Here is a 27,214-nt window from a genome sequence, read left to right on the forward strand (position 1 = left end):
ATCCTTCTGTAAAAAGTCCTTCACCTCGCACATACTGCAGGGTAACAATTTACAGGAGCTAGTGATGTCTCCCTCTGACCAAATGTCCATTATGGCAATCTTGGTGGTATGATGTGTGTTTTATATCCCTATCGAATATAATAAGAGAGTTTAAACGTATTTCTAGGTCACTTAGAAGTATGGTAGGATATGCCTCCTTAGAATATTCGTAACTAAACAGAACCTACATCTTTTATAAGAAGGACAAATTAGTGCATGTCAATTTGTTAAGTAATGATTTCTGTATGATGGATATTGCCATGCATCTATATTTTATTTAGGGCTTTCGTGGTTCTCCTGGTCTACCTGGTACAGCTGGCCTAAAGGTACATTTTAGGACGTTTTTAAATGCGAGAAAGCCTCATTTTGTTCATTTAAAAAAGTCCAACTTATTTATTTAAACTCAAGAACACACATTTGACATATATTTGTTTTGAATATAAGGCTGCCATCGGGAGCAATTCTGAATGAGACAGGAAACAGTATTAGATATGTGCCAGCAATAACTCCAGCTGAAAACCTGGGAATCCCATTTATATGACAGCCAGATCTTTGCTAGTGGCAAACAATGTGTATTGTGAGGGCATATGAGGGCTGTAATATCTGTTTAATAAAATAAGTCCTGAGGGTGCTTAGACTGCAAGTATTATTTTTTTTTAATGCTTGTTTGAATAGCGGTAAATTTGGGATTGTACAAAACATGGTGGTAATAAATTATTGCATGAGTATGGTTTCATTTTTACAGGGAGAAAGAGGTTTACCAGGGCCTAAAGGGATCAGTGGATCACCTGGCCTAAAGGTAGGCACATTCGTACTTATCTTGTAGTTTTCAATATATTATTAAAAGTACATGAAATGCATTTATTCAGCGTACCGGTTTTTATGATATGCAAATTATCAGTTCCTTAAGCCATTATCATTGGATCTTCCCAGCCCTTTAACTGTATGTACTACATGGTTGTGTAGTTTAAGCGGTTTCATCACTACCCTGCATTTTATATTATACTTCAGAATGTTATTATAACACAGGGCTTGACAAATTTGTTGTGAATGTAGGCGCCAGCTAAAAAAGTTAGGAGCCAGGATTTTTTTTTTAAACTAACAGTTGGTTAGGAGTGATCTGATCATCATCAGCCCACTTACTAAACTCACAGCATTTGACCTGGAAGCACCCTGGTCTTTCAGGTCAGTGCTGGTTTTTGTTGTTTGTTGTTTTTTTGTTTGTTTTTTTTAACACTTTCAATGCTGATGTTCCATTGGAGCACAGCATTGACTGATATTTAGTTAACCCCTGCAATGCCACGAATGTGTTATACACAATTGTGGAATTGAAGGGGTTAACGCTGCACTGTCGCCCTCATGGAGCGATCAGGCAGCAGGGGGGGTGTTGGGGCTGGTCTCCACACTCATGTGGAGACCAAAGAACCCTCTCCCCCTGTCCCTGAAGCTGCCTCTGGCAGCTGGGACGCAATTGCTGGTCTATAGACCAGCCATTGCAGGGGGGAGTCTCTGATGACTGCTGTAGGCTTCCATGCCTACAGGAGTCATCACAGGGCTTGTGGGGGCTCGTTTTTGCTGTTGCTGGCCTGCCTGGCAGACCACCAGCAGCAGAGCCACGTACAAAACGGGAATTAACCCCTAAATGCCGCAATTGCGGCATTTAATGGGGTTAACACTGCACTTTCGCTCTCATGGAGTGATCAGGCAGCAGGGGGGTGTTGTGTCAGGTCCCCACACTTGTGTGGGGACCCAATCAACACTCAACCACCTTTCCTGAAGCTGCCTGTGGCAGCTGAAAACGCGATTGCAGGTTTTCATGCAATCACGGTTTCAGCCTACAGAATCACTCCGTGGGAGTGATCCCAGGCTCGGGGCGGGCTCTGAGTGGCTGTGCTGTCTGCCCAGACTCCTGGGCAGACAGCAGCAGCGCCCCCCGCGATCACAGGCTGACAAACACCTAGGCGCCTGGACAAAATTCTGAGTCGCCATGGTGCATGGGATTTGTCGAGCCCTGTTATAACATATAATATATCTGCTCTAATATATATGCTCTTGGTCACACATAGGTTAAACTTGTATCCAGCTCTGTAAATTATAAATTGTGTGTATGTGATTCAGCATGTACCAACATTATAGTTATTAGAACAAATGCTAGGTGTTGTGACAAATATTTATTTTCTATTACGGTATATTCAGATTGCTTAGGAAACATTACTTTTCCTAACTGGTCACAGAACAGGAAGAAATTACAATAAGAGAGATTGTTCTTCTATCAAATGTGGATTCATGTACTTCTGTATATATAGTGTTACTTAACAATTTAAATAATAAGGTATTATTGTAAACTGCTCTGTAAACAACAGACTATACAGTGGCAACACCTAATAAATAACTGAGTAACTAAAAGCAGTGACAATGGCAGTTTGAGTACATATCCCCAGATGGATCTAAAGAGCTTTGTGATTCTATCAGCTCTGCTCTGCTTTTTATTGCCCTTGATGTTAAGACATATGATCTAAACTTGTGCTGTGGCGCCACCATGTGGCAAACATTAAATACTGACAATAAATTTGGTGGAATGAATATAATATGGCTTAGAAGTGCCTTCTTACCATTTATTACTATTATTATCTTTTAGTTGTATAGTGCCAATTTACACAGCGCTTCTTATAATACATATATCCAAAGGGTAGGAAAAGACTAGAATTGACAGACTAAGACAAACCGATACATTAGATGGAGAGAGCTCTGCTCCCAAGCTTACAATAACCTAAAAGCAAAAAATATAACAGAAAATAAGGGTTTTCCTGGCAGCCAGACTGCTTTACAATTTACTATCCCCATACAAGTGAAAAGCTGCAGTCTAGATTCAGGGCTGGTGCAAGGATTTTGCCCACTCCTCCCCATAGTGAGCGCGGGCGCCTACTTTACCTATAGATGGTGCTGGCCCTGTCTAGATTATATAGGGAAAATAAAGCCTATAACCGTTATAATGCAGTTGAGTATTGCATATCAATTGCTATTGCCCAATTAATATTATTAATAGGTTTTACTGCCTGTATGAAAAACTTACTTTCTCAAAGAAGTCACACAGGTAGAGTAAACTACGGAAATGATTTATGGTGCAATTCCTGTGTCGCTGGAGACTATAACAAAACATATTTTATTGGACATATATATTTTTTATTTTTCACATTTTGTTTAAAGAGCTCCAGCAGATTCTGTAGCACTATTACCACGAGGGGTGGGTTTTTGGATCACATAATCATTAATAGGTCATTTGTCAGAAATACCAAATAAATGAATCCATTGTATCTGTAATAACTTGCATCGGTTTATCTACTGGTAACAGGGAGACCTTGGCCCTATTGGGCTCCCAGGAGCAGAGGGGATTCAAGGACAGAAGGTATAGCTACGTCTATCTCATATTATGTTATTATACAGCAGCCTCAAGTTTTGGTCTAACCTAATGCACACTGTATTCTTAAACCTAGGGGGTTCAAGGTGACCATGGCTTACCAGGACCTTCTGGCCCTCCAGGAATAAAGGTAGATTACATTTCCTCAAACCATTTTGACTGCGTTAGGGGTTCTGCGTATCAGATGTTCTTACCTACCTTTTTCATAACTGGTGTGTAATCAATCTTGTGCAATATAAGTAAATAAAACTATCCCTTTAATAACTGAATTCCTTTAATTAAAATATTAATCAAGCCCCGGTGTTATGTTTTTTTGTAGTGTGATTATAAAAAAAAGTGCTAGACAAATATAAATGCTATTTTTTTTATAATCACATGATTTGCTATTTTGTAGGGAGTGGGTCAATGGAAGTTTATACTGATTATACTAAATTATTCTATGGGGAGGTATTGCAGCTGATATGTGTTATTTGTGATGGAATTTTAGAGGATCTAGTATGGGGGTTATTGCTATCAATTTTGTAATAATAGTTTTGACGTGACAGGGTCAAAGAGGAGATCAAGGATTACCTGGTTTAGAGGGTCCCATGGGAGCACACGGGCCTAAGGGTCATAAGGTAAGTGCAGAGGCGTATCTACTGAAAATAGCGCCTATGGTAAGCACTGAAATTGCGCCCCTGTCCAAATATCTAAAACCCATTTACTAGCCCCCTGCTGCCCATATATATATATATAAATATTAGTCCCTGGTGCCGATAGCAGGTATAGATCAACACACAAACCCAGATCAATTGAAATTCACTTGTGATCTCAGCACTGAAGGTATATATCAAATAAACAGAATCAGACATACAAATCCTGTATTTGCAGGTATACAATAATAATATATGAAACGTAGCATCGCAGGTATAGATCAAATAAATACATGGAAACAGCATTGCAGGTATTAATCAACTGAATAAGACATATTAACCCTGTATTTGCAGGTACACATAAATAATGTATGGAAACATAGCATAGCACATATGGATCTACAGAGTAACACAAAAACCCAGCTTTGCAGGTAAAGATCAATTGGAATTCACATAAAAACACGGCATAAAAGCCCCCTAAATTACAAGCGTAGATCACAGGTTGCACACCCCAAAGCCAGCCCTGGCGTCCACACTGCCCACATAGAACCTGACCAGCACCCAGATAACACACATAAGATTTGCAATCTTTGTCCCCAAATAGCCCAGCACAAGTCAACTTTGTCCCCAAACAGTTCGGCCTGTGCTATCTTTGTCCCATATACACCCTGCCTGTGCCATCTTGGTCCCCAAGGCTCAAACCTCCTGCTAGTGCCATCATTGCCCTTCCGCAATTATACATCTATGATACACAAACACTTTTACAGTCACTCACTAATTCACACAACTCATCCACACATTAACTCATTCTCTCCCTCATTCAGGCAACTCATCCACACATTAACTCATGCTCTCCCTCATTCAGACAACTTATCCGCACATTAACTCATGCTCTCCCTCATTCAGACAACTCATCCACACATTAACTCATGCTCTCCCTCATTAAGACAATTCATCCACATATTAACTCATGCTCTCCCTCATTCAGACAACTCATCCACATATTAACTCATGCTCTCCCTCATTCAGACAATACATTCACATATTAACTCATGCTTTCCCTCATTTACTCAATGCATCCACACATTATTTCACACTCTTTACTTATATCTACCCCCTCTCCTTCTCTTATCACTTTCTAACCCCTCTCCCTCCCTTATCCCTTTCTAACCCCTCTCCCTCCCTTATCCCTTTCTAACCCCTCTCCCTCCCTTATACCTTTCTAACCCCTCTCCCTCCCTTATCACTGTCTAACCCCTCTCCCTCCCTTATCACTGTCTAACCCCTCTCCCTCCCTTTTCACTGTCTAACCCCTCTCCCCCTTTGTAGTTCTCTCACCTTGAGGTCCAGCGACAGGAGCACGAGGCTTCTGTCTTCCTGCACGGCCCGCTGCTTCACTGCTGCTGAGCGCCGTAATATGACGTTGTATTTCGGCGCTCAGCAGTGAAGCAGCGGGCACCAGCGAGCGGCTTTTAAACGCTGTCTTGCTAGGCGCCCCTCTCTCTCCTCTGCATCAAAAAAAAAAGACAGCATTTAAAAGCCACTCGCTGGTGCCCGTTGCTTCACTGCTGAGCGCCGAAATATGACGTCATAATACGGCGCTCAGCATGAAATGCCGGCACCGCGACAGAGGTAGAGGCCTCGTAGAGGAGAATGAGGGGCAACGAGCGGTTGCTAGGCGCCCCTCTCTCTCCTCGGCATCAAAACAAAAAAAGATGGCGCAGGAGCCATAGGTGCCATACCCTAGATACGCCACTGGGTAAGTGTATAGTTTACACACGACCTTTTGTGGTATAAAACCATATATAAAAAATATATCAGAAAGGTTTGTCTACTTTAACAGATATATAATAAGACAGTAACATAAAATAAATAAGTGACAACTCAACAAACAATGCAACCAAAAGGCCCAACCCAGCACAACCCAGATTGCCCCATCCATGCAGGATGATGGGCAGAGGGAGACTGAATTAAGATTTTGTATTCAACCGGCATATTGTATTCCTTGTGAGATCACTGGAAGTGTGACCTCATCAACATACACACATGTAATACAGGAAGAGTTCAACTGGCAAAAACATTTTCAACAATATTTGTTATGTCACCTCATCTTTAATGATTGGAAGTGAAATCGTTAAAATTACCATACCCCTCACACTTTGTATAGCCCTCTTTTGTGAAGCCCACAATATTCAATGCTTAGGAATAAATGAAAAATAAAAACTACATAGCATTTATCACACAGGGTGTGCTTATTTACTGTTGGCTGTTCAAATGTTTTCTTCCAGGGGGACACTGGCGAAGATGGGGAAAAGGGAGAACAGGTAAGATACTTTGATGGTTGAAAAGTAGTGAAATTGTAAAATGGTTTCTAATGGTTTGTAATGTTTATCCAGGGCCATCTCCTGGATTTCCTAAGCCTACTTACATCCTTTACCTTTGGGCTACTACAGTTACCTCCTTAAGGCTTAGCAGAGGTCATGGTTCTTCACAGACCCTAATTATACTACATGGCTTCATTTATAGTTGTTTTTTTTTTTTGGTTACTTCTGTGGTTAAAAATTTGTCTTGAAATCCTCAATTGATTATATTAAAGCACCCTTTCTCCAGCGATCTTGCCTTCAACACACAGAAAATTGTAAAATTGAAAAATGTAAACAGTCATTAATACCTAAAAGAGGGTAGGGATACAGAACAATTATCTAGATGGAAAACTCTTATAAAATATATCACACCAAACACCTCCATTTGCAGTTTAATGTTCTTCTTTCAGGGAGAAAAGGGTGAAGCAGGACAACCAGGAATTACTGGCATACGGGTAAATACAACACTTAAAAAATTAATGATATATCACAAAGCACACAATAATTGTTTCTTTTCTAACCTGGAACACCCTATAGGGAGAAGAAGGCAGCAAAGGGGCAAAAGGAGAGGTAAGTACTGAAGAACCTCAACATATTATATCTCAACATATTATAGAACCAATGCTATTGCCTTGGTCATTGCTAGATTTTTTCCCACATTCATTAGACTCACCTTTGCTGCGGTCATATTTCTGGGTATCTGCTAAATACTAAACAGGTGAAACTATCGAACTGCCAGAAAGCAATGCCTCAGCTTCAGTTTGAATTGGTTTATTGAAGCACAATAGTGTAAACTGTGGACAGTATCTGCATTAACTTTAAAGCACTGGGTGGGTTAACATAATACGGCATATTATACCGTCACACTACGGAAAAACATTGGCTGTGGTCTACCCAAAGGAAAGAATCTGCCCCTACATATAAACAGAGATTGCACAGTTAATGCACAGATGCACAGTTGTTATAATTTAACATTTAAGTATTATCTCTTGTGGTCTAGTTCAGAGACTTACACGTCTACACCTTATTAAGAACTTAAGTCTTTCAATCCTTAGTCATATTTGTTAGAAAACAGGTACTATTAAAAAAAGATATTTATTAAAAAAAATACTGAGTACTTTTTTCAGAAAAAAAGTTGAGAAACACTAACCCGCTTGACTGAAATACAAGAACGAGTGATATTTTTGTGCTTTTGCGCATTATTCCAGAAAAGAACAATTATTAGTCATGCCTGTTTCAAAACCACTCAAACCATCAAAAATTGCGTAGCTGCTTTCTTCACAAATATAACATCAGAAATCTGTACAGCTTGTTCACAGGTTGAGATATTGTGTTTGATGGTTACTAAATAGATGAAGCATTTGTCTACATGTCGTGCTTAAATGTAGAGATGTACAACAATTATTGGTGTTTTTCAGAAAGGTGAAATTGGTGATGCTGGAGACAAAGGAGTAGAAGGCAAAAAAGGAGACTTAGGGATACCAGGCCTTCCTGGACCACGTGGCTTTCCAGGTGAAGGAGGACCACAAGGAAGAGCGGGAATCCCTGGCATTCCTGGAAAACCTGTATGTCGTTTACATTGTCTGCTATTTGGTAGAGTATGGGAAATAAAAACATTAGATACTATGTAGTATTTTGATAATACAAAACGTACCACAAGTGGATCACATTAAAACTATTGGAGGTTTCTGCTTACCTTGATTCCCAGAGCACTGGCACTTTATTTCGTTTAAATTTGGGCTGGGGTCGTTTCCTCCATAAGCCTGTGATCAGGGAAATTTTGTAGAGTTATGCTGTGATTCTATTGCATAAATAGAAGCCCTGCTTAGTTTTTTCCATAAGGAAAAAAATAAGGTTTTCACATTTTTTTCTCCTTCATGTTAAACACTTCTAACTACCATGAATAATAATACAAAGCTATCCTTTTCCTCAGGGAAAATCTATGACAGATGACCATATCATGAAGCTATGTAGCAATGTCCTGCGTGGTAAGTTGTGAATTTTTGTCTGATATCAAATTATTATTGTGCAGTTGTGCACCCAAATTATTGGATGAGGAAGCATGTACCATTTCATGGAATATATTTCTTAAAAGTAAATAGTAATAGTTTCCTTAGAACTCTTCCAAACAGCAGTTTTGATAATGTGTCCTGTCAATTCTGTGTGGTAACTCACCATCCAGATAAATTAAGTAGTATTAATACGAGCCCATATAGAAAATGAAACATAACAGTAATTTGGGATATTCCTAACTGAACTAACTGTATTCAGATAAAGATTATAGTTAGAATAAAGCAATCAGAAAACACTTCGCTTAGTTGAGTGCCCTGTTTAATTGACTGGTCAAAAATTAATTTTCCCTATTTTTGATGCACAATTGGAAACTGCTTCAGTGTGGGTATTTGCCATCTACTGGATCAACAGCAAGGCTCAGCTTGATGGACCTTTGCCTTTTTTTAACCTAAATTCCTGTTACTATGTTTTCTATAGCACAGTTACCATCATTACTCCAGAGCATGACTCCGAGCTGCCCTCCTTGTGAAGGGAAACCTGGGTTGCCAGGGTTACCAGGCATTCAAGGTCGTCCTGGAGAAAAAGGACCACCAGGTTATCCAGGGAGAGGAGGCAGGTCTGGTTACCCAGGTCTCCAGGGCATACCAGGTCCAAAAGGCATAAAAGGTAAACGTTTAAGCCACCTGTATATGTTATTTAATATATTATATGTTTAACTTTAAGAGGAGATATCAGTAACATAGGGCAAATGTAAAATAGCACATTTAACACATCTGAATAATGCAACATATTACCTATTAACTTATGTGCAACGATTGCATACATACTTTACATACTAATTACACATTGTATATGCTTAGTTAAAGTAAGTACAAAATATACTTTGTGAAAGTTAACACAACATTTTTGACTAAAGAATATCTCTAGTAATATAAAAGCCATGTCACCCTGGGAAGTGTCTGTCATGCTGGTCAGGGCTTAAAGCCAAGGTCCAATCATACTGAACCCATGTCATTGCAACTGGGAGTTGTCCTGCTCAGGATTTCCATTCTCAAGAGCTGAGGAAACACATACACTGGGCACTTTGATGCCGGTCGCCTGCATAGCCTGTGGATGCAGGGATTAGAGTTTTTTGTTAGATAAAGGACTCTGTACTGAGATCTTTGGTGGCACACGTGCATTGTGATAGGCTTGGGTGGATCTTTCACTATTGTGTGTTACTGACAAGTGACAAGTTCATTATAACTGGTGGAGTGGAAGAGACGGTACTTGTAAAGTATATATGCCAGACCTGTCATCATAGAAGTGTATGTAGGGCCAGCCCATGACATTCTACAGTCTAGGACTGATGAAAAAATGGTGACCCCTGCCACCACCACACACCCCAAAACCACACCCACATCCATTGTTATATCCTGATTAATAATGTCACTCCCTCATGCTCTTACACTCTCAATCACGCGCTCATATTCACCCTGAAACTCCCTCTCACACACACATACACATTCATGCTCACACATGCAGATTCATGCTCACAAACACTTAGACATTCATGCTCACACAAAAACATATATACATTCATGCTAACACACAAGCACTTACACATTCATGCTCACACACAAACACGTACACATTCATGCTCTCACACAAACACTTACACATTCATGCTCACACATCCATGCTCACACATACAGGCTTACACACATACATACATATCTTTGCCTCTCTAATTTAAAACTGTGTCCTCTTGTTGTGGTGGGTTTTCTTCTTTTAAATATACTCTCTTCCTCTATTGCGTTAATTCCCTTTATGTATTTATATATTTCTATCATATCCCCCTGTAATGCCTTTCTTCCAGGCTATTTATGATAAAATCTTTTAACCTTTCCTGGTAAACTGTATCCCGGAAACCACAAATTAGTTTAGTATCCCTTCCCAGAACTCTCTCCAATGCATCTATATTCTACCTACTCAACCAAGCATTCTGCTAGCACCTTTTGCTGCTCTATTACATAGTCTACCTTGAGTCCTATGAAATTATTACTCCTAAACCCCGTTCCTCAGATTCTATACTCCACCCCTGGGTTATTATTCCCCAGGTGTATTACCTTGCACTTACCTACATTAAATGTCTGTTGCCACAGCTTTCACCATTTTTCTAGCTTACCTAAATCATCTGCCATTTCTCTTATCCCTACACAGGAACACCAATCCTGTTGCAAATCTTTGTGTCATCAACAAAAAGACATAATTTACCATCAAGACATTCTTCAATATCACTAATGAAAATATTAAAAAGAATGGGTCCAAGTACAGATCCCTGAGATACCCAACTGGTCACAAGACCTTGCTCAGAATATGCCATTGACTACAACTCTCTGTTGATTGTCACTACCTGGATCCTCCTGCCCCCCCCCGCCCCACTTACCGGTGCTTCTGAGTGCCCAGTGTGCAGTTTTAACATTTACTGGTAAAACTTTTTTCCTATAGGGTCTTCTTATATTCAGGCTTTTTCTTTGTTTCCTAAATTAATATTCAGATTTGGGGGGGTCGTCTTAAAATCGGGGTCGTCTTATAATCGAGCAAATACGGTATATAAAATTTACATTTTGTTACTGTAACCATGTGCAATGAAGGTCTAACTAAGGACATGTTGCAGGAAAATACAGTGTTCAGCTCACAAACATTGTCGGTGAGCCATGAGACACGACTTTGCCTAAACGTGTAAATTGCTATTGGTGAATTTCACCTGAGGCAAGCTGGGAGATATTTATGCTTTTTATATTGCTTTTGTGTTTGGGAGTTTGTAAGTAACATTTTCAAATTGAAACTATACGATTTAGGCGATAATGGACAAAAAGGAGAGAAGGGTTTCAGAGGAGAACATGGCATAGGACAGCCGGGCCCACCTGGACCACCAGGTAACTTCAATAGTAATATATAATCATGCTTGGTTCTACCTTATAACTACCAAATAGTACAGCTCTGCCAACATTTATTAGAAAGATGACATGGAATACGTGTACAAAAACAAAAAGCTAATAAAGTAGTCCTGTGTGACAGAACATACTTAAGAATAAGAAAAAGTCCTTAAACCTTTGACAGGAACAAATTTATATCACGGGAACAAATAATACCAATATCCCATCATCAGAGGATATTAAAGGGGCAGTCGTATTTACCAAACAGTCCTACCACTATGTAAGCTACTTTAATATGCATTTTTGACTTTGTAAAAAAAAATCCACTTGCTGCAAATGTTGCCTCCTCCGCAATTTGTGTCAGTTTATGCCTGCTTAAATCAGCCATTCATTATCAGGAATGTGCTTCTAAAGAACTCAATAGGAGCACAAAATGTGCAAGTACAAGGATGATCTCATCAGGCTGCCTGGGACTCTTGTGGGAACCAGAGCATATGCCATTAATCTTCTGCCAGGCAAATAGCTGGTGGGTGGGGAAGCAGACCGGATGTATCTTCTCGATTTAAATATGCTTTATACAGGGCCATCCAAACTATTATTGGAGCAGACTTTCATTGGTGTTGGCTCTTCATAATGTTAAATAAGTAAATAGTAAATAAACCCCAATGAGCATTTGTCCTTGATCCCCACATAAATTGTAATAATCATCTGTTTTTATCACAGGATTACCAGGATTAAATGGGAGCAGTGGAGAAGGCCTGCCTGGTCCACCAGGTATTCCTGGTAAAAATGGAGTATCTGGCACTCCTGGGAAACGTGGGCAACCTGGACCGCCTGGAGTCTGTGATCTTTCATCCTGTTTCTCTGCATACGGTGTAAGGGATGATCCTTTTAGGAAAGGACCAAACTTCTAAAGGAAGAAAACGTGTGATCAATGCTGATTTCTATGACCTGATCCTCATATCGAAGAACTGATCCTCCTGACTATTTCAGGAAACAAACTGGAGGAGCTTCTGATTTATAGCAGCGGTTATCAAATTATGTACTTTGCACCAAAAGTAATTTATTATGCATTACTTTCGCCAACTCAAGGAGCTGACGTTATACTGCCAATTAGTTTGGAAGGACTCCTGCAACTTTGTATTTTTTATGTGTGCACTACTTGGAACTTCTAACTGTGCATGGATGTCATTCCGCCTCTTAATTATTTATACAGAGCTATACAGTCAGCGGGTCAGGTGCCTGATAAGACATACCGTATGTATAAACATGCAGCAGACATCACAGACAAAATCTAGAAACACCCTATGGACAACTCATTTCAAACAAACAATATCCATACCTGGGAACCTCTCATGGTTGTTTACCTGGATCTGTCCCTTTTTGGGGTGTGTGGCTTCATTCAAGGGGCGGGGCCTAACAATGTTTAGTGGACAGGAAGTAGGCAGGGAAATCCCAGAAAGTAGGCAGGGAAATCCCAGGAAGAAGGCAGGGAAATCCCAGGAAGAAGGCAGGGAAATCCTAGGAAGCAGGCAGGGAAATCCCTTGGTGGGGAGTGGTTGTGACCAAATCCCTGCCAGGAGATTGAAGAGGCCTAGCAAGTACCTAGGTATTTTCAACATCCACGTCTATCCACGTTAACATAGCCGTGTTAACAGATTTGTTAAATCGGATAAATGCAGTATGTGAATGTTCAGCTTTTGTATAAATTAAGTATTCCCGGACATACTGTATGTTATATTGAAAAAGGGTAATTCTAGGGATTTGCTGATCCATATAAGGATGAGTTGGTCAATGTTTATGATATATAACTTATATAACTTTTCTGAGCCTTTGTTGCTGCTGAGAATAAACAATATTTAAATAACAAAACATAATTCTGTATGTTAAACTGTATTATAATGGCATTTGGCTAATAAAATGTGTTTTTTGCTTCATGTTTAAGAGGCAACATTATATGACATTTACAACTAGAGTCCATACGGCTCAAAATTTCAGATGGACGCTTTTGTTTTAGGGGTAGGGTTTGAGAGGCATTGCATAACCACGCTGTAGTAGTAGAAGAAGTGGTATGGCTGCTCCCACTCAGGAGAGACAGGACTCCACAAGTGAAGAGGAAGTAGTGTGTGTGTGTGTATATATGTGTGTATGTATGTGTCTACTGTAGTTCTAGAGTGTATTTTTCATTTATGTATATGGTATATATGTATATTTATATATTATGTACATATTTAGTATGTGTACAGTGTGCAAGTGTGTGTTAGAGTTAGTGTGTTAGTATGTATATGTTTTAGTTATGGGGGAGGGTAGCACCCAGGCGGCACTAACCCCAGGTTTGCCCTTGCTCTCATAAGGTGTGCTTATAAGAGGATGATAAGGTGCGGTGATAGGTAGAACATGGGAGGAGCAATAGATGGGACAATGGGATAGACATGGGCGGGTTGATGGGAGGGGCATAGGGACACAGGCTTCAAAGCCTGTACTGGGTACCAAGATTTCTGATGGTGGCTCTGATTACTTTTATAACAATATGCAAAAGAACTGTCATAGAAACCAATTAAATTCACGACTAATGTGACAAAGGCACAGATGGGCTATGGCATTGTAGGCCCGGAAGAATGCACAGTAACTGCGGGCACGTGAATGCAAACTCCAAAACCCTATGAATGTTTATAAGATGTTACAAACCCAACACGGGAATTTTAACCATAAGCCTTCTTGGTGCAGCCCTAGAATATGACAGCCATACCTCGCAAGTAACCCATTGTTTAGAACCTCAAAATGTGCGTGGTGTACGTGTGTATCACTGTGTTCTAACGGTCACACTAATGTTCTCAGAAACAGCAGAAAATGATTTATAAATAAGATATTTATATACCGGTATTTTTTTCTTAATACAATTTCATGGGACACTTGGTAATAAAATGAGTCACCTTCTATGGCACATATTGAAAAACACCACCATGAAATCCATGGCAACTATTAGACTATTTTCTGCATGATTAAACCTTTAAAAACCAGGTTGGCACCAACTGTTAAATATAATATATTGTCGTCGCACGTTTGAGTTTAGTTATTGCGCCATTTTTGAGGGCGAGATTACGTATCAATCCGCAATAGCATGGACATACAGTAACAACATTCAAATCCACATCCTACCTCCTCGAACGGTAGTGAGTGACAAGAACTACATAGAACTGCAATTCCCAGAATGCAAGGAAAGCAAGCGGTATCACGAGACACGTGGCAGCCAATCACCGTTCAGAGTGAGTGAACTTTTTGACGGCTCGCGTCTATTTATAGCACAGTTGCCGCAGACACGGCAGGTAGGAATTTGTCGGCCTATAGGGTTAAGCGTGGTTATATAGTTTATACATGACACAACTACACGATAAAGAAGTGATTGGGGGGGGGGGGGACGACAACCATAGCAGAGGATTTTCTGAAATTAAGCTATGCAATAATTTGATTTATTGATGTAAACAATGGGGTAAAGCGGTTACCTCAGGGAAGTGTGTGGGGTAATGCATTCTGAAAGTCATCAGTATAATAGTACTAGTAGTAGCTAGTACAACAGATTACAAAACCTAAATATAACACCCTCTAAATTAGGTGCACATCTTTGTTTCTTATAAAGATCAGTTTTGTCCCCTAAAGGTATATGACTAAAATCCTAAATACTACATTTTACAGTTGTATACACTAAATAAACTCACAAATAAAACAAGTGCCTGAAGACCGCTATATAATAAATACACGATTACGCAGTCCGGCATTCCCTCCCTGTAGGTGTCAATGCTGACTCTTACCTGAAGGTCACTGGAGGACAGGAGAGACCAATCAGGTGCTTTCTAGATCCTGCAGGGTTCCCCAATTGCTTCCCCTGCTGGCTGATCGCAAGTGTTGCGATCAGCAGTGCAGATTCGAGGGAGAAACAAAGTTTCTCTTTCAAAAAATGGAAAATAAAAAAATAAGGGAAATAAAATATATAAAAAAATTATTGTGAGTTTACTGATTTTACCCGTGACATTAGTGGCACCCGAAGGGATCTTGATCCGCACTGCACTGGGAACAGTGTAAACATTTAAAATAAAAAAAAGTGTAAGTGTAAGTTTAACATAAATTAGGAATTAACCATAAACTTTCTCACCCAAAAAAATCTATGTATGGTGTCATATATATATATATATATATATATATATATATGGCAGGGCAGTCTGGAACTGAGTCCCTCTTTTTTTCTGCATTCCAGAATGGCATTGGTAATAAAGAACGCATTCAGGATAAAAGTCAGGAATTGCAATACCCCCAGGACCCAGTATTTAGGAGCGCTACCTTATTTTGCTCTTGGATGTGGGAGAAGGCTGATTTGTGAGAAGGCACCGAAGACAGGTGTGCATGTGTGTCCATACTAAAAACAAATGTCACCCGGCATGTGTATCAAAGTAGATTTTTCACTCTACCAAAGTTTACATTTTATTGTCCAGTACTCATAATTAATATAATGGTGTTTACAGATTAATCGATGAAAAAAAATACATGTACTAGAAACCCAACTTATAGCAACAGTCAATTTAAGGGGACAAGTTACTGTTTTAATACCATTAAAAGTATTTTCAAAATATTTGAACATGGATTCACATCACTTTTGACTTTTTATTATAGCCAATTAGAGGCAGGAAATGGATTCCATTTAAATCAGTGTGTTTCCTGCACATGCATATGGATCCCATCATATGCATTAAAGTGCTTTTTGGTGTTGGGGTGCGCTCCAAAGACAAACACCGTAGTCCTTTTGTAGCCTGTTGCTCTGCAACATTGCTTTAGTAAAGAACTCCCCCACTAACACATTAACCTTGACTTTAAGCAGTCTAAGCTATGGGTTTTGTTAATAGACATCAGTTAGTTACCATGGACAATGAACGTTGTATTAATTGTGTCCAATAGTGACAAGTGCTAAGTTAAGGACCAAAGGTAGTGGAAGCGTTGGGGACAAACTGAAGGTAATGAGCTGGCAGTTGTTTTGTGTAGTTTTATTTTGTAGTGTTAAACTCTAGCTGGCCAACAACAATTGATATCACCTTCAGCCAGTCAAATATTGGTGGAGGGAGATGAACATTGTAGTCCAAAACCATTGTCTAGGCCACATCTACTATTTGTTTCACTCCTTTTATAAGCACAGTAAACAAATATAGAAGATTGTGTTCCAACATGGACTATGTTAGTCCTGTGTTTCTGTATTATGCACACTGGTCGTTAATTATATCACTGTGCTGAAATGTTTCACTTCACCTGCAACTCATGAGTTACTGAATAAACCTTTTTTGTGGTCTTAATGAAGAATTTTACTAAGTGATCCAGATCATAAAGTAATTTGAGAAACACAAATCACAGTCACAGCAAAAAGGTGAAGATATATTCACTTACTTCTGTTCTCGAGCAATTTATAAAACAGGGACAGGAAGTAAATATGGCCTAGTACACGAGGTGTGAGATGATCTGGTGCAAATGGCAGTGGTTCTGGAGCTCAGCCATGATGGTGGGCTATACGTCAATAACCTATCACACCTTAGGACTTAAACTCTTATTGTTCTATAGTTGGGCTAGAAGACATTTTATTTTGGCTGTACAGTAGGGAACAGGAGCTCAAAAGTAGAAGAATGGGGGTTCTCCAATGCCCTCATGTCTCACCACATTATTTGCGTTGATGTGCATTAACATGACAGACATGGTTTCCGGAGTGTCTGAAGATGGGAAGATTGCAGTGTGATGTCTTGTTGACAAATGGTGGTCATTAACTAGAACTTTAGTGAAAATTACAGGAAGATAACATTTTTACACCTTAAAAATAGATTATGGTTTATTCGGTTTCTCAAGGAGGATTCAACTGAATGTATTTGCTTCTGAGTCAAATAGGATCCGGCACTCTAAAAGTAATGTTTTTGTTAGTAGACCAAAAATGACAAGTTTTGTTTGTGTAAATACACATGTTGACTTCAGAAAACACCAGGGCTTCAAGTAGAGGACACACATCATTCTATTTTAAGTTCCTGGTTACCTAGTGTACATCCAAAATAAATTGTGTATTTTCTATTAGGTCTCCTAACCCAACCTTAAAACAATGGCAGTTTGTTAAGTCCAACTGTGGGATAAACTAAGGACGTGCAGCCCACCACCCTGGCTGAGCTCCAGAACCACTGCTATCTGCCCCAGATCATCTCACACCTTACGTTAGGCCACATTTCCTTCCTGTCTCTTTTTAATAAATCGCCTTAAGACAGGGGAGAGTGAATACACATTCACCCTTTTGCCGTTAGAAGTGGCTGTGGTTCGTGTGTTGCTGACAATAATCACTTTATTACTGTCTGAACCACCTAGTAAAACGTCAGGTGGAACATTTTGCTCCTAGTAAATATCCTAAACGAGGCAACGTCCCCACTAAATGACAGACAGTAGCTCCTGGGTATATGTTTATTATTAGTATAATAATTATTATTCTAAGGGGATGTGTTCGATTTATTTCTTGTGTTTTTGTTGAGAGAATCTTTGTATGGAAGAACATGTCATATACAACTGAGCATTACTGGTCTGCATATATATAGTGTGTATATATATATATATATATATATATTACAAGTATTGTTTATTATGAAAACAAGGAGGTATGTTCTATACACTGTGAATTGAGTTGAAATATTTCAGCTTAGTGACTTAAGCTCTGGCTCTGACATCCCCACTAAAGAAGAATGCATATTAAAGTACTCTGTAACTTTTTCACAAACAAGCACTCACATGAGGTAGAAGCTGCAGCTCTGCAGCTGCCCTACTTTTCTATACTCTCAAAGCAGCCAATCGGTGGCAGGAAAGTTCTCCCATTGATATCAATGATAACGCTTCTCATGCAGGTGCATGGGGGCTTGAATGTACAGCAGAGCCAGAGCCGACTGGCAGTAAGTATATAACATACAAGGAGATGTGTCCAGGTAAAAAGTAGCTGGGGGCAGACAAAGAGGTAAATGCATATGATGAATATTTGCATTTGCAAAAGGGACAACAAAAATGTTTAAGTGACTTCTCCGCTATTATATGGATTAAAGTGCATTAATTATGTAATTATGCATTATGAGGCCCGTTCTCTTCAACAAAGACCATTTCTTGAATACCATCTCACTATTTTAACTGCATGACGCAGAGCCAACTTGTCTCTCGCAGGAGAAGCTCCCAGGGAATCGTCCTTCATGACTAAATATTAATCTGTTTTTTATTATAGGAGATACAATGCTTGCATGAGAAATTTCTGACTGTGCACCAGATTTGTATTCAGTCTATATAAATGTTTAATGTGTTCCTTAATGGGATGACCAATAGTTTAATGGAAAACCCAATCAGAGCTGCCTTCCGTATTATATAAAATAATACGGAAAAGTCATCAAGTATTATATTTCACAACAAAGGCTTCTTTGAAACATGAACAAATTAGTTCTATTTGGAAGAGAAAACAAGGCTATAACACATTGGTCCATATTAGTAAATATAAAATACATGCAAATGTTATTTGAATTTATTTCGACAAACATTATTTCACTGTAACGATGCAAGGCTGTATTTTAGCCACAAGGGGGAATTTTCCTGCAATTGCATGAGGATGTTCTCAGTGCATGTGCATATGTGTAAGAGAGATCATTAGAATGCAGCTGGGCAGTAAATAACCAGTAGGTAACCAGTACCCTTGTAGAGCAAAAGTACTGGCACCTCGGAATAAAAAAACATCACTGCAACTTTAGGTAAGACTATATAAAAGGGTCCCACAATATAGATATGGACTTTTTAGATGGTTAGACTCTAGATGTTAGATGTTTCTAAGGGTGCTTTAGCAAGAAAGGCATTAGCTGAGACTGATATCAATGCAGTATTAGGTAGTCCCAATATCTTTGTAGCCAACTAGTATATCTCATTAAACCCATGTGCAGTTCTGTGTGACATGAATAATAACACAATTTCACATATACAGAAAATGTACTCTCATATACCCAAGGCAGAGACAGTTTAATTCTTCAATGCATTATATACACAAAATAAGCATTTGTGTGCAAAATCCTGAAGAAGCCTCTTGTGGGGTGAAATATATGTTTTACATTCTATAGATGTAGCTTTGTTAATTTGGGGAGTATTAGACAATAAAAAGGAAGACCGTAGTGCACTGTTTTAGCTTAAAGTTAATAAAAAAATGTATTGCTTATCAGAGGAACAAATTATTTATGGGAATCCCCTCTGTTAGTTTTAACTACTTTGACTTCAGTTTATGCCTTTCATATTGTATCTACAGTTGTGATCAAGTTTGCATACCCTTGGAGAATTTGTAATATATGTACCATTTTAAAGAAAATGTGTGAGCAGGCAAAACACATTTCTTTTATTTCTGATGGGATTCATATTCAACTGTAGGTTATAACATAATGGCACAATCATAAAACAAAACATGGTAAGTAGGTGGTATAGCTGCCCATTCTTCATGGCAAAATGCCTCCAGGTCATGCAAAGTCTTTGGTCGTCTCGCATGAACCGCACGTTTGAGATCTCCCCAGAGCTGCTCCATGATATTAAGGTCAGGAGACTGTGATGGTCACTCGAGAACCTTTTGCTTTTTCTGCTGTAACCACTGGAGGCAGGGCCGTAGGAAGGGTGAGGCGAGAGAGGCACTCGCCTCAGGTGCAGCTGCGAGGGGGCGCAGAGCCGCCCGTTTAGCAGCCTGCAGAGCTGGTTGGGGAGACCACAATACCCCTCTAACCTTCCCAGCATTAAGGACCGCAAGGTCTGTCACTTCAGACCTCGGTTTCTCTGCTCCCTAATCACTACGTGCCGGCAAATGATGCAGAGAGCCGGGATATGACATCATCTCCGCGTTCTGCATCTATAGCCGGTGCATAGCGATGAGGGAGCACTAAAGCAGAGGTCTGAAATGACAGGCCTCACACTCCCATGAAAGGATATAGGTTGGAGGATGAGAAAGATAAGAGATGGGGAGAAAGGGGTGTAAAGGGAGCGTATGTGTATATATACAGTATATGTGTGTTTGTGAGCTTGTGTGTATATGGGCAGGTGTGTGAGAGCAGAACTTTGAGCACATTTCTATTATGATAACAAGTCAGAGCTGCAGCATGGTTTCCCGTGTAATTTTCTTTCTGCTTTCAGGACAATGATACATATGTAGCCAGACTCCATATAGTTCAATTCCACATCTCAGACCTTCTTTACAATAAGTGTATTTGTAAGCTGGTGTGTTTATGGATGTGCATATTGGTGTGTAATGTATGTGTATGTGTATATGCGTGTGTTTAAAGGCAGCATGTATGGGTAGGTGTGTGTGGTCAGGTGTGTTTAAGCACAGTGTAGGTATATGTGTGTTTGTAAGCTGGTGTGTGTATCTGTATGTGCATATGTGTGTGTAAATGTAGCAGTGTGTAAGGACAATGTATGTGTATATGTGTGTTTATGGGCAGGTGTGTATAAAGGCAGCATGTATGGGTAGTTGTGTGTAAGGGCAGTATATGTGTATATGTGTGTTTATGGGCAGGTATGTGTAAAGGCAGTGTAAATAAAATAATCTTGCCTCGGGCACAAAAGGAGCTAGCTACTGCTCTGACTGGAGGGTCAACTTGGCCTTGTTCTTAGGGCCATTGTTGTGCTAGAAACTCAGAGAGTGTTCCATGCGCAGCTTTCATGCGGAGGAATGCAGTATCTTCTGATAACATGCTTCATTCATCTTGCCATCAATTTTCACAAGATTCCCTGTGACTTGAGAGCTCACACCCCTGAAACATCAGTGAGCCACCACCATGTTTCAGAGTAGGGATAGTATTATTTTCGCTATAAGCCTTGTTGATGACCCCTCTTATGGTTGAGACCATAAAGCTCTATTTTAGGCTGGACACAGTGTGCCAGAAGCTGTGAGGCGTGTCAAGGTGTTGTCGGGCATATTGTAACTGGGCTTTTTGTGGCATTGACGCAGTAAAATCTTCTTTTTAGCAACTCCACCATGTAGCTCATTTTTGTTCAAGTATCTCCGTATTGTGCTCATTGAAACAACCATTTTGTTCCAGAGTAGCCTGTATTCCTCCTGAGGTTACCTGTGGGTTTTTCTCTGCATGCCAAACAATTCTTCTGGCAGTTGTAGTTGCGTTCTTTCTTGGTTTATCTGAGCCTTGGCTTGGTATCAAGAGATCCATGAATTTTCCACTTCTTAATAAGTGATTGACCAGTACTGACTGGCATTTTCAAGGCTTTGGACAACATTTTATATCCTTTTCTATCTTTATAAAGTTCCATTACCTTGTTACGCAGGTATTTTCTGCTCCTCATGGCTCAGTAGCAAGCCTGCTCAGTGCATCCATATGAGATCTAACAAACACATTGACTATTTATACACAGACTCTAATTGCAATTTAAAAAGCCACAGGTGTGCGAAATTAACCATTAATTGCAATTTCAACGTGTGTGTGTCACCTTGTGTGTCCTTAAACATGTGAACTTTTGATCAGGACCTTTTGGGTGATATGAGTTATCATGATTTAAAAAGGAACGAAACAACTACTAAATGGCTCCATATGATCACTAGCCTTCAATAAAAGACCAGTCATCAGTTGCATGATCAATCATTGATCAAGTCAGTGCCAACATTTCACAATTTCTGCCATGGTATGCAAACTTTTGACCATAACTCTATATAGTCCTAGCACATATACCAATAAAAGTTAAGTTTTATTGCATAAATGTATTCAACGATTATGGGTGTATGCTCTGTGAGTTGTGTAACCTTAAGAAAAGTACAAAAAAAAGATTAAAATAAATTACAGCTTTTAGTAGCATCATTCATAAAGCAATGTTTAGTTATCCGGTAGTCAATATTCCAAATATGTTATTGTTATAATTGACAATGGGATATCATTTATTTTTTATTTTTAAATATTAAAATAGCAGAAGAACCAATCTCCTTAAGGGAGTGAAAACTTTACAGTATATGACACATTTTGTATCATCCTTTTATGCTCTATTTTTGTCAGTATCTTCATTGGTTTCGTTCACAGGAAAGATGAATGTGGTAACTGAAAGACACGGGACTATTCTGACAATAGGCATTAACAGGCCTGAAGCCAGGAATGCTGTTAACCCTCAGACAGCTGCTGAGCTTGTCCACGCATTTGATGAATTTGAGAAGGATAAATCACTGACTGCAGCTGTTTTACATGGAATAGGTAAAGATCCTTTTTTGTTATCTGTAACATAATGTCCACATGTAAATTCCCTGAAATATTGCATATGGTGTTTCTGTACATTAAATAATACTATCTAATAGTGTGTAGATCAGGCATGTCCAAAGTCCGGCCCGCGGGCCAATTGCGGCCCGCGTTCCGGACTGATACGGCCCCCAGGTGAGCCACGGGACTTGGCGTCATCAGCCGGCGCAGGGAGAAGGAAAGCGCGAGATTTGGGCTTTCCTTCTCCCTGCGCCGGCACACACAGCCACAGGGGCATCGGATGAAGAAATTGTGTAGGGGAGGGTTAGATTTCAACCCTCGTCTACAGTAACTTTAAACAGGGTGGAAATCTAACCCTCCCCCAGTAGCGTACCTAGCGGGGGGCGGTCCGCACCGGGTGCCGCTCATCAGAGGGGTGCCAACTTGCCGGCACCCGGCTCCCCTCCAGAGACGGACAGTAATGTCCGCCGCTGGAGGAGCAGGCTCGCAAGGGAGCGGTATCGGAGGTCTTTAACAGACCACCGGCTCCCTTGAGTGATTTTAAGCCGGTTCAAGGATTTCCCTTGAACCTGGCTTAAAATCACTCAAGGGAGCCGGAGGTCTGTTAAAGACCTCCGATACCACTCCCTTGCGATCCGCGCGGCAACAGCTGTTGTGCACCGGGGTTTGTTGTCAGATCCCGGCGCACAACACTGAAGCCGCGCCCACCGCTGTCCGTGCCCTCTGAACCCCGTGCCCTCGGAAGAAGAAGGAAGAACTGAAGAAGAAGAGGAGCGAAGAGCAGGAAAAGGAGCTGTAAGGAGAAAAGAGGAAAGGTAGGAAAGCATACAGTGAGAGTGGATTGGTGTATGTGTGTGGATTGGTGTATGTGTGTGGATTGGTGTATGTGTGTGGATTGGTGTATGTGTGTGGATTGGTATGTGTGTGGATTGGTGTATGTGTGTGTGGATTGGTGTATGTGTGTGTGGATTGGTGTATGTGTGTGGATTGGTATGTGTGTGTGGATTGGTATGTGCGTGTGGATTGGTATGTGCGTGTGGATTGGTATGCGCGTGTGGATTGGTATGCGCGTGTGGATTGGTATGCGCGTGTGGATTGGTATGCGCGTGTGGATTGGTATGCGTGTGGATTGGTAAATGTGTGAGAGTGATGGGTGTTATGCTGTACCATTTCCAATGTATTTTTCATTATATAATTATGCTCTAAAGTACATCATAACTCCCATCACTCTATACTGTTCCATACAGTGGCAGAGCTGTGAGACCGAGGCCTTGCACCCCCACCGCAGGACTCCTGAAAGGTAAGTGAACTTCAAATAGGGAGAGGGTAGATAGTTAGGAGGGGTAGATAGGGAGAAGGGAGTGAGAAGGGGTAGATAGGGCAGAAGGGAGCGAGAAGGGGTAGATAAGGCAATCATACTCCTATCATGCCAAGTCTGCGAGTGCCTCCTGGAATCTGGGTATGCCTGGGCATGATAGGAATGTGATTGCTGTTAACAATTATATATATATATTGTTATTTAATTGTTTTGTCCTATTTTGGTGTGTTACTTACTTTAAATAAAAGTGTTAGATTTTTTTATGGTGTGTGGGGGGTCATATTCAGTTTCGGCCAGGTAGTTTTAAAGTGTGTGTGTGGGGGGGTGCCACATACAGGATCCGCCCCGGGTGCCAAATACTCTAGGTACGCCCCTACCCTCCCCTACACAATTTCTTCATCAGATGCCCTTGTGGCTGTGTGTGCCGGCGCAGGGAGAAGGAAAGCCCAAATCTTGCGATCTCGGACGTCGCTAGATTTGGGCTTTCCTTCTCCCTGCGCCGGCACACACAGCCACAAGGGCATCTGATGAAGAAATTGTAGGCAGTGGCGGAACTACCGGGGTCACGACTGCGACCGGGCCCTGGAGTTCTGCCAGTCAGTGGGGCCCAAGGGGTGCCGAGCGGTTGCTGAAAACACTACACTGTGTAATGATTTATTCAACAAAAATAAAGCCAAATTGAGAAGCCATGTGGGAAAAACCAAAAACACCTTATGATTCAATAGCTTGTAGAACCAACTTCAGCAGCAATAACTTGAAGTAATTGTTTTCTGTATGACTTTATCAGTCTCTCACATCGTTGTGGAGGAATTTTGGCCCACTCTTCTTTACAGCATTGCTTCAGTTCATTGAGATTTGCAAGCATTTGTTTATGCACAGCTCTCCAAGTCCAACCACAGCATTTCAACCGGGTTGAGGTCTGGACTTTGACTGGCCCATTGCAACATCGTGATTCTTTTCTTCTTCAGCCATTCTGTTGTAGATTTGCTGGTGTGCTTGGGATCATTGTCCTGTAGAATGATCCAGTTTCAACCAAGCTTTAGCTGTTAGACAAATTGCCTCACATTTGACTCTGTAATACTTTTACAGAGGAGTTCATGGTCGACTCAATGACTGCAAGGTTCCCAGGTCTGGTGGCTGCAAAGCAAGTCCAAATCATCAGCTTGACAGTTGATATGAGGTGTGTTTGGTTTTCACTAAATGTGGCACTGTGCATTATGGCCAAACATCTCCACTTTGGTCCTATCGGTTCAAAGGACATTCTTCCTGAAGTCTTGTGGTTTGTTCAAACCTAAGCAGTGCTGCAAGGTTCCAAACAAACTATACTTGTTTTAGCCAGAAAAGGCTGTGTAGGGGGAATAAAACTAGGTGAGCAACAGCTAAACTCACTAACAAAGGTCAAAGGCAATCCAAAGACAATCCAGGTAAACAGGGCAGGTTAGGAAATCCTGGTCAGGCATAGGTAGAATCACCAAAGGGAAAGGAGCACAGAGCAGGGGACACACTGTAATGCACAGAATGTCTAAGAATATCTCAGCACTGGCATTAAGAAACTCAGGGACTTTAAAGATAGCCTCGCCCTCCGTGCCTTCCCGTAACTGGGTACATCAAGGGAGGTGGCGCCCCTTCTGTGGACATCCTTGCAACTGCCACTGTCTCCAGCTCCCCAAGAGTCGAGAGACTTCAAAGCACTGAGGAAAGACATCCCATCGCGCACCCACGCCTTTCCCTTCATGGGAGCGGTGTGAGGACAGACTGCGGCCGCGAGGTACGCGCCTGACAACAAGGATGCTATATTGCATCAGCAAAGTCTCTCCCAGGCAGAAATTTCAAGGTAGACAGGGAGTTCTGTACTGTCAGAGTACCACTGAACCTACACAGAGGCAAAGAGTACTGGTCAAAATATTTTTTGAAAAATAAATAAAAAATAACAAGAACCCAAGGCGTAAGAAAAGCGGTTGGTCGTGGATAAAGCCAACGCTATGAGCTGGAACGGGTAGTCACACTAGCCTAGGTCAGGAGTCCAGAAATCCGTGTAGTCCAAAATCAGACAGAAGTTAGAACCAGGCAGGCCAGGTTATACACAGGGTTCAAAATATAGGAGCAGGAACGGACTCACAGGTCTGGATTCTCTGGAACCACAAAAGGGCAACCGGCAACTTGGTAATTATAGTCACAGCCTGGAGGAAGAGAAGGGGTTCCTTGCAAATTCGGGGCTGCATTTCAGAATTAATGTTTTCCTCAATGTTGAAAAGTACAGCCTTTCTTTTGATCATGCAACACTATCAGGGAGACATCTGGTTGGCTCCAAAGTTATGCTGCAGGATGACAACAATCCAAACATACAGCCAAAGCCATTGAGAAGAACAAGGAGTCCTGAATTGATAGTATGGCCCCTACAGTGCCCTGATATCAACATAATCAACTGTGATTTGTTCTCCAAGATGTTTGGAGCAACCGACCTGTCAAGTCCCCCCCCCCAAAAAAAAAACAACTGAGTATAAGTGTACCTAGAAGAATTGATGCTGTTTTGAAGGCATAGATGGTAACATAAAATTTTTATTTGATTATGATATTTCTATGTTTTTTGTATTTTTGAAAACATTCTTACTTTACAACATTGTTTCATAACTGCCTAAACTTTTGCAAAGTGATATATATATATATATATATATATAGATATAGATATATATAGATATAGATATAGATATATATATATATATATATATATATATATATATAGATATATATATATATATATATATATATACACGTGGTCATGCGTTTAGATTGGAAGAAAGGAGATTTAGTCTAAGGCAGAGGAAAAGGTTTTTTTACAGTAAGGACAATAAGGATGTGGAATTCTCTGCCTGCAGAGGTAGTTTTATCAGAGTCTGTACAGACGTTTAAACAGCAACTGGATGAATACTTGGAAAAAAATATTCAGGGAAATAATCTTTAATTATGAGGAAACAGCTTCTTGATCCATTGAGAAATCTGACTGCCATTTTGGGGTCAAGAAGGAATTTTTTCCCGGGTTAGTGCAAAATTGGAAAGAGCCAACAAATTAACAGATATAGGAAAGGCTGAACTTGAGGGACACCTATGTAACTATGTAATCTATATGTATAAAAATGTCCCTTCCCCACACAGTGTCCCCTTTTTCTAGGATCTGAGAATGCTTGCTGGGTATAAGGGTGTTCTGCAACCCTGTAGTCACAATATATTTGTACAAAGAAGAGAATGTGATATGTT

At 40.4% G+C, this 27,214-nt stretch overlaps 2 protein-coding genes across 3 annotated transcripts in view; both read left to right on the top strand.

Moving 5' to 3' along the window:
• LOC128497823 (collagen alpha-1(XXI) chain-like) overlaps positions 1 to 13,310 on the top strand; it is a 33,314-nt gene extending 20,004 nt beyond the window's left edge. Inside the window, exons 18-30 of the mRNA XM_053468002.1 lie at positions 321 to 365; positions 785 to 838; positions 3,392 to 3,445; positions 3,534 to 3,587; positions 4,003 to 4,074; positions 6,378 to 6,413; positions 6,863 to 6,907; positions 6,990 to 7,022; positions 7,871 to 8,017; positions 8,386 to 8,440; positions 8,943 to 9,131; positions 11,309 to 11,386; positions 12,110 to 13,310. Of these exons, the coding sequence (XP_053323977.1) occupies positions 321 to 365; positions 785 to 838; positions 3,392 to 3,445; positions 3,534 to 3,587; positions 4,003 to 4,074; positions 6,378 to 6,413; positions 6,863 to 6,907; positions 6,990 to 7,022; positions 7,871 to 8,017; positions 8,386 to 8,440; positions 8,943 to 9,131; positions 11,309 to 11,386; positions 12,110 to 12,300 (1,053 nt within the window). The 3' untranslated portion in view covers positions 12,301 to 13,310. The remainder of the gene's footprint in view (positions 1 to 320; positions 366 to 784; positions 839 to 3,391; positions 3,446 to 3,533; positions 3,588 to 4,002; positions 4,075 to 6,377; positions 6,414 to 6,862; positions 6,908 to 6,989; positions 7,023 to 7,870; positions 8,018 to 8,385; positions 8,441 to 8,942; positions 9,132 to 11,308; positions 11,387 to 12,109) is intronic.
• Positions 13,311 to 14,669: 1,359 nt separating this feature from the next.
• The window catches only part of LOC128496774 (enoyl-CoA hydratase EchA19-like), a 31,134-nt gene continuing 18,589 nt past the window's right edge, over positions 14,670 to 27,214 (top strand). The window contains exons 1-3 of one of the 2 annotated variants that reach the window (XM_053466564.1): positions 14,674 to 14,712; positions 15,639 to 15,778; positions 22,471 to 22,638. In XM_053466564.1, the coding sequence (XP_053322539.1) occupies positions 15,640 to 15,778; positions 22,471 to 22,638 (307 nt within the window). In that variant the 5' untranslated portion in view covers positions 14,674 to 14,712; position 15,639. Of the gene's footprint in view, positions 14,713 to 15,638; positions 15,779 to 22,470; positions 22,639 to 27,214 lie in introns of both variants that reach the window. The other variant, XM_053466565.1, reaches the window with a different exon arrangement.

This window comes from Spea bombifrons, chromosome 5, assembly GCF_027358695.1.
Source record: "Spea bombifrons isolate aSpeBom1 chromosome 5, aSpeBom1.2.pri, whole genome shotgun sequence".
Classification (NCBI taxonomy): Eukaryota; Metazoa; Chordata; class Amphibia; order Anura; family Pelobatidae; genus Spea; species Spea bombifrons.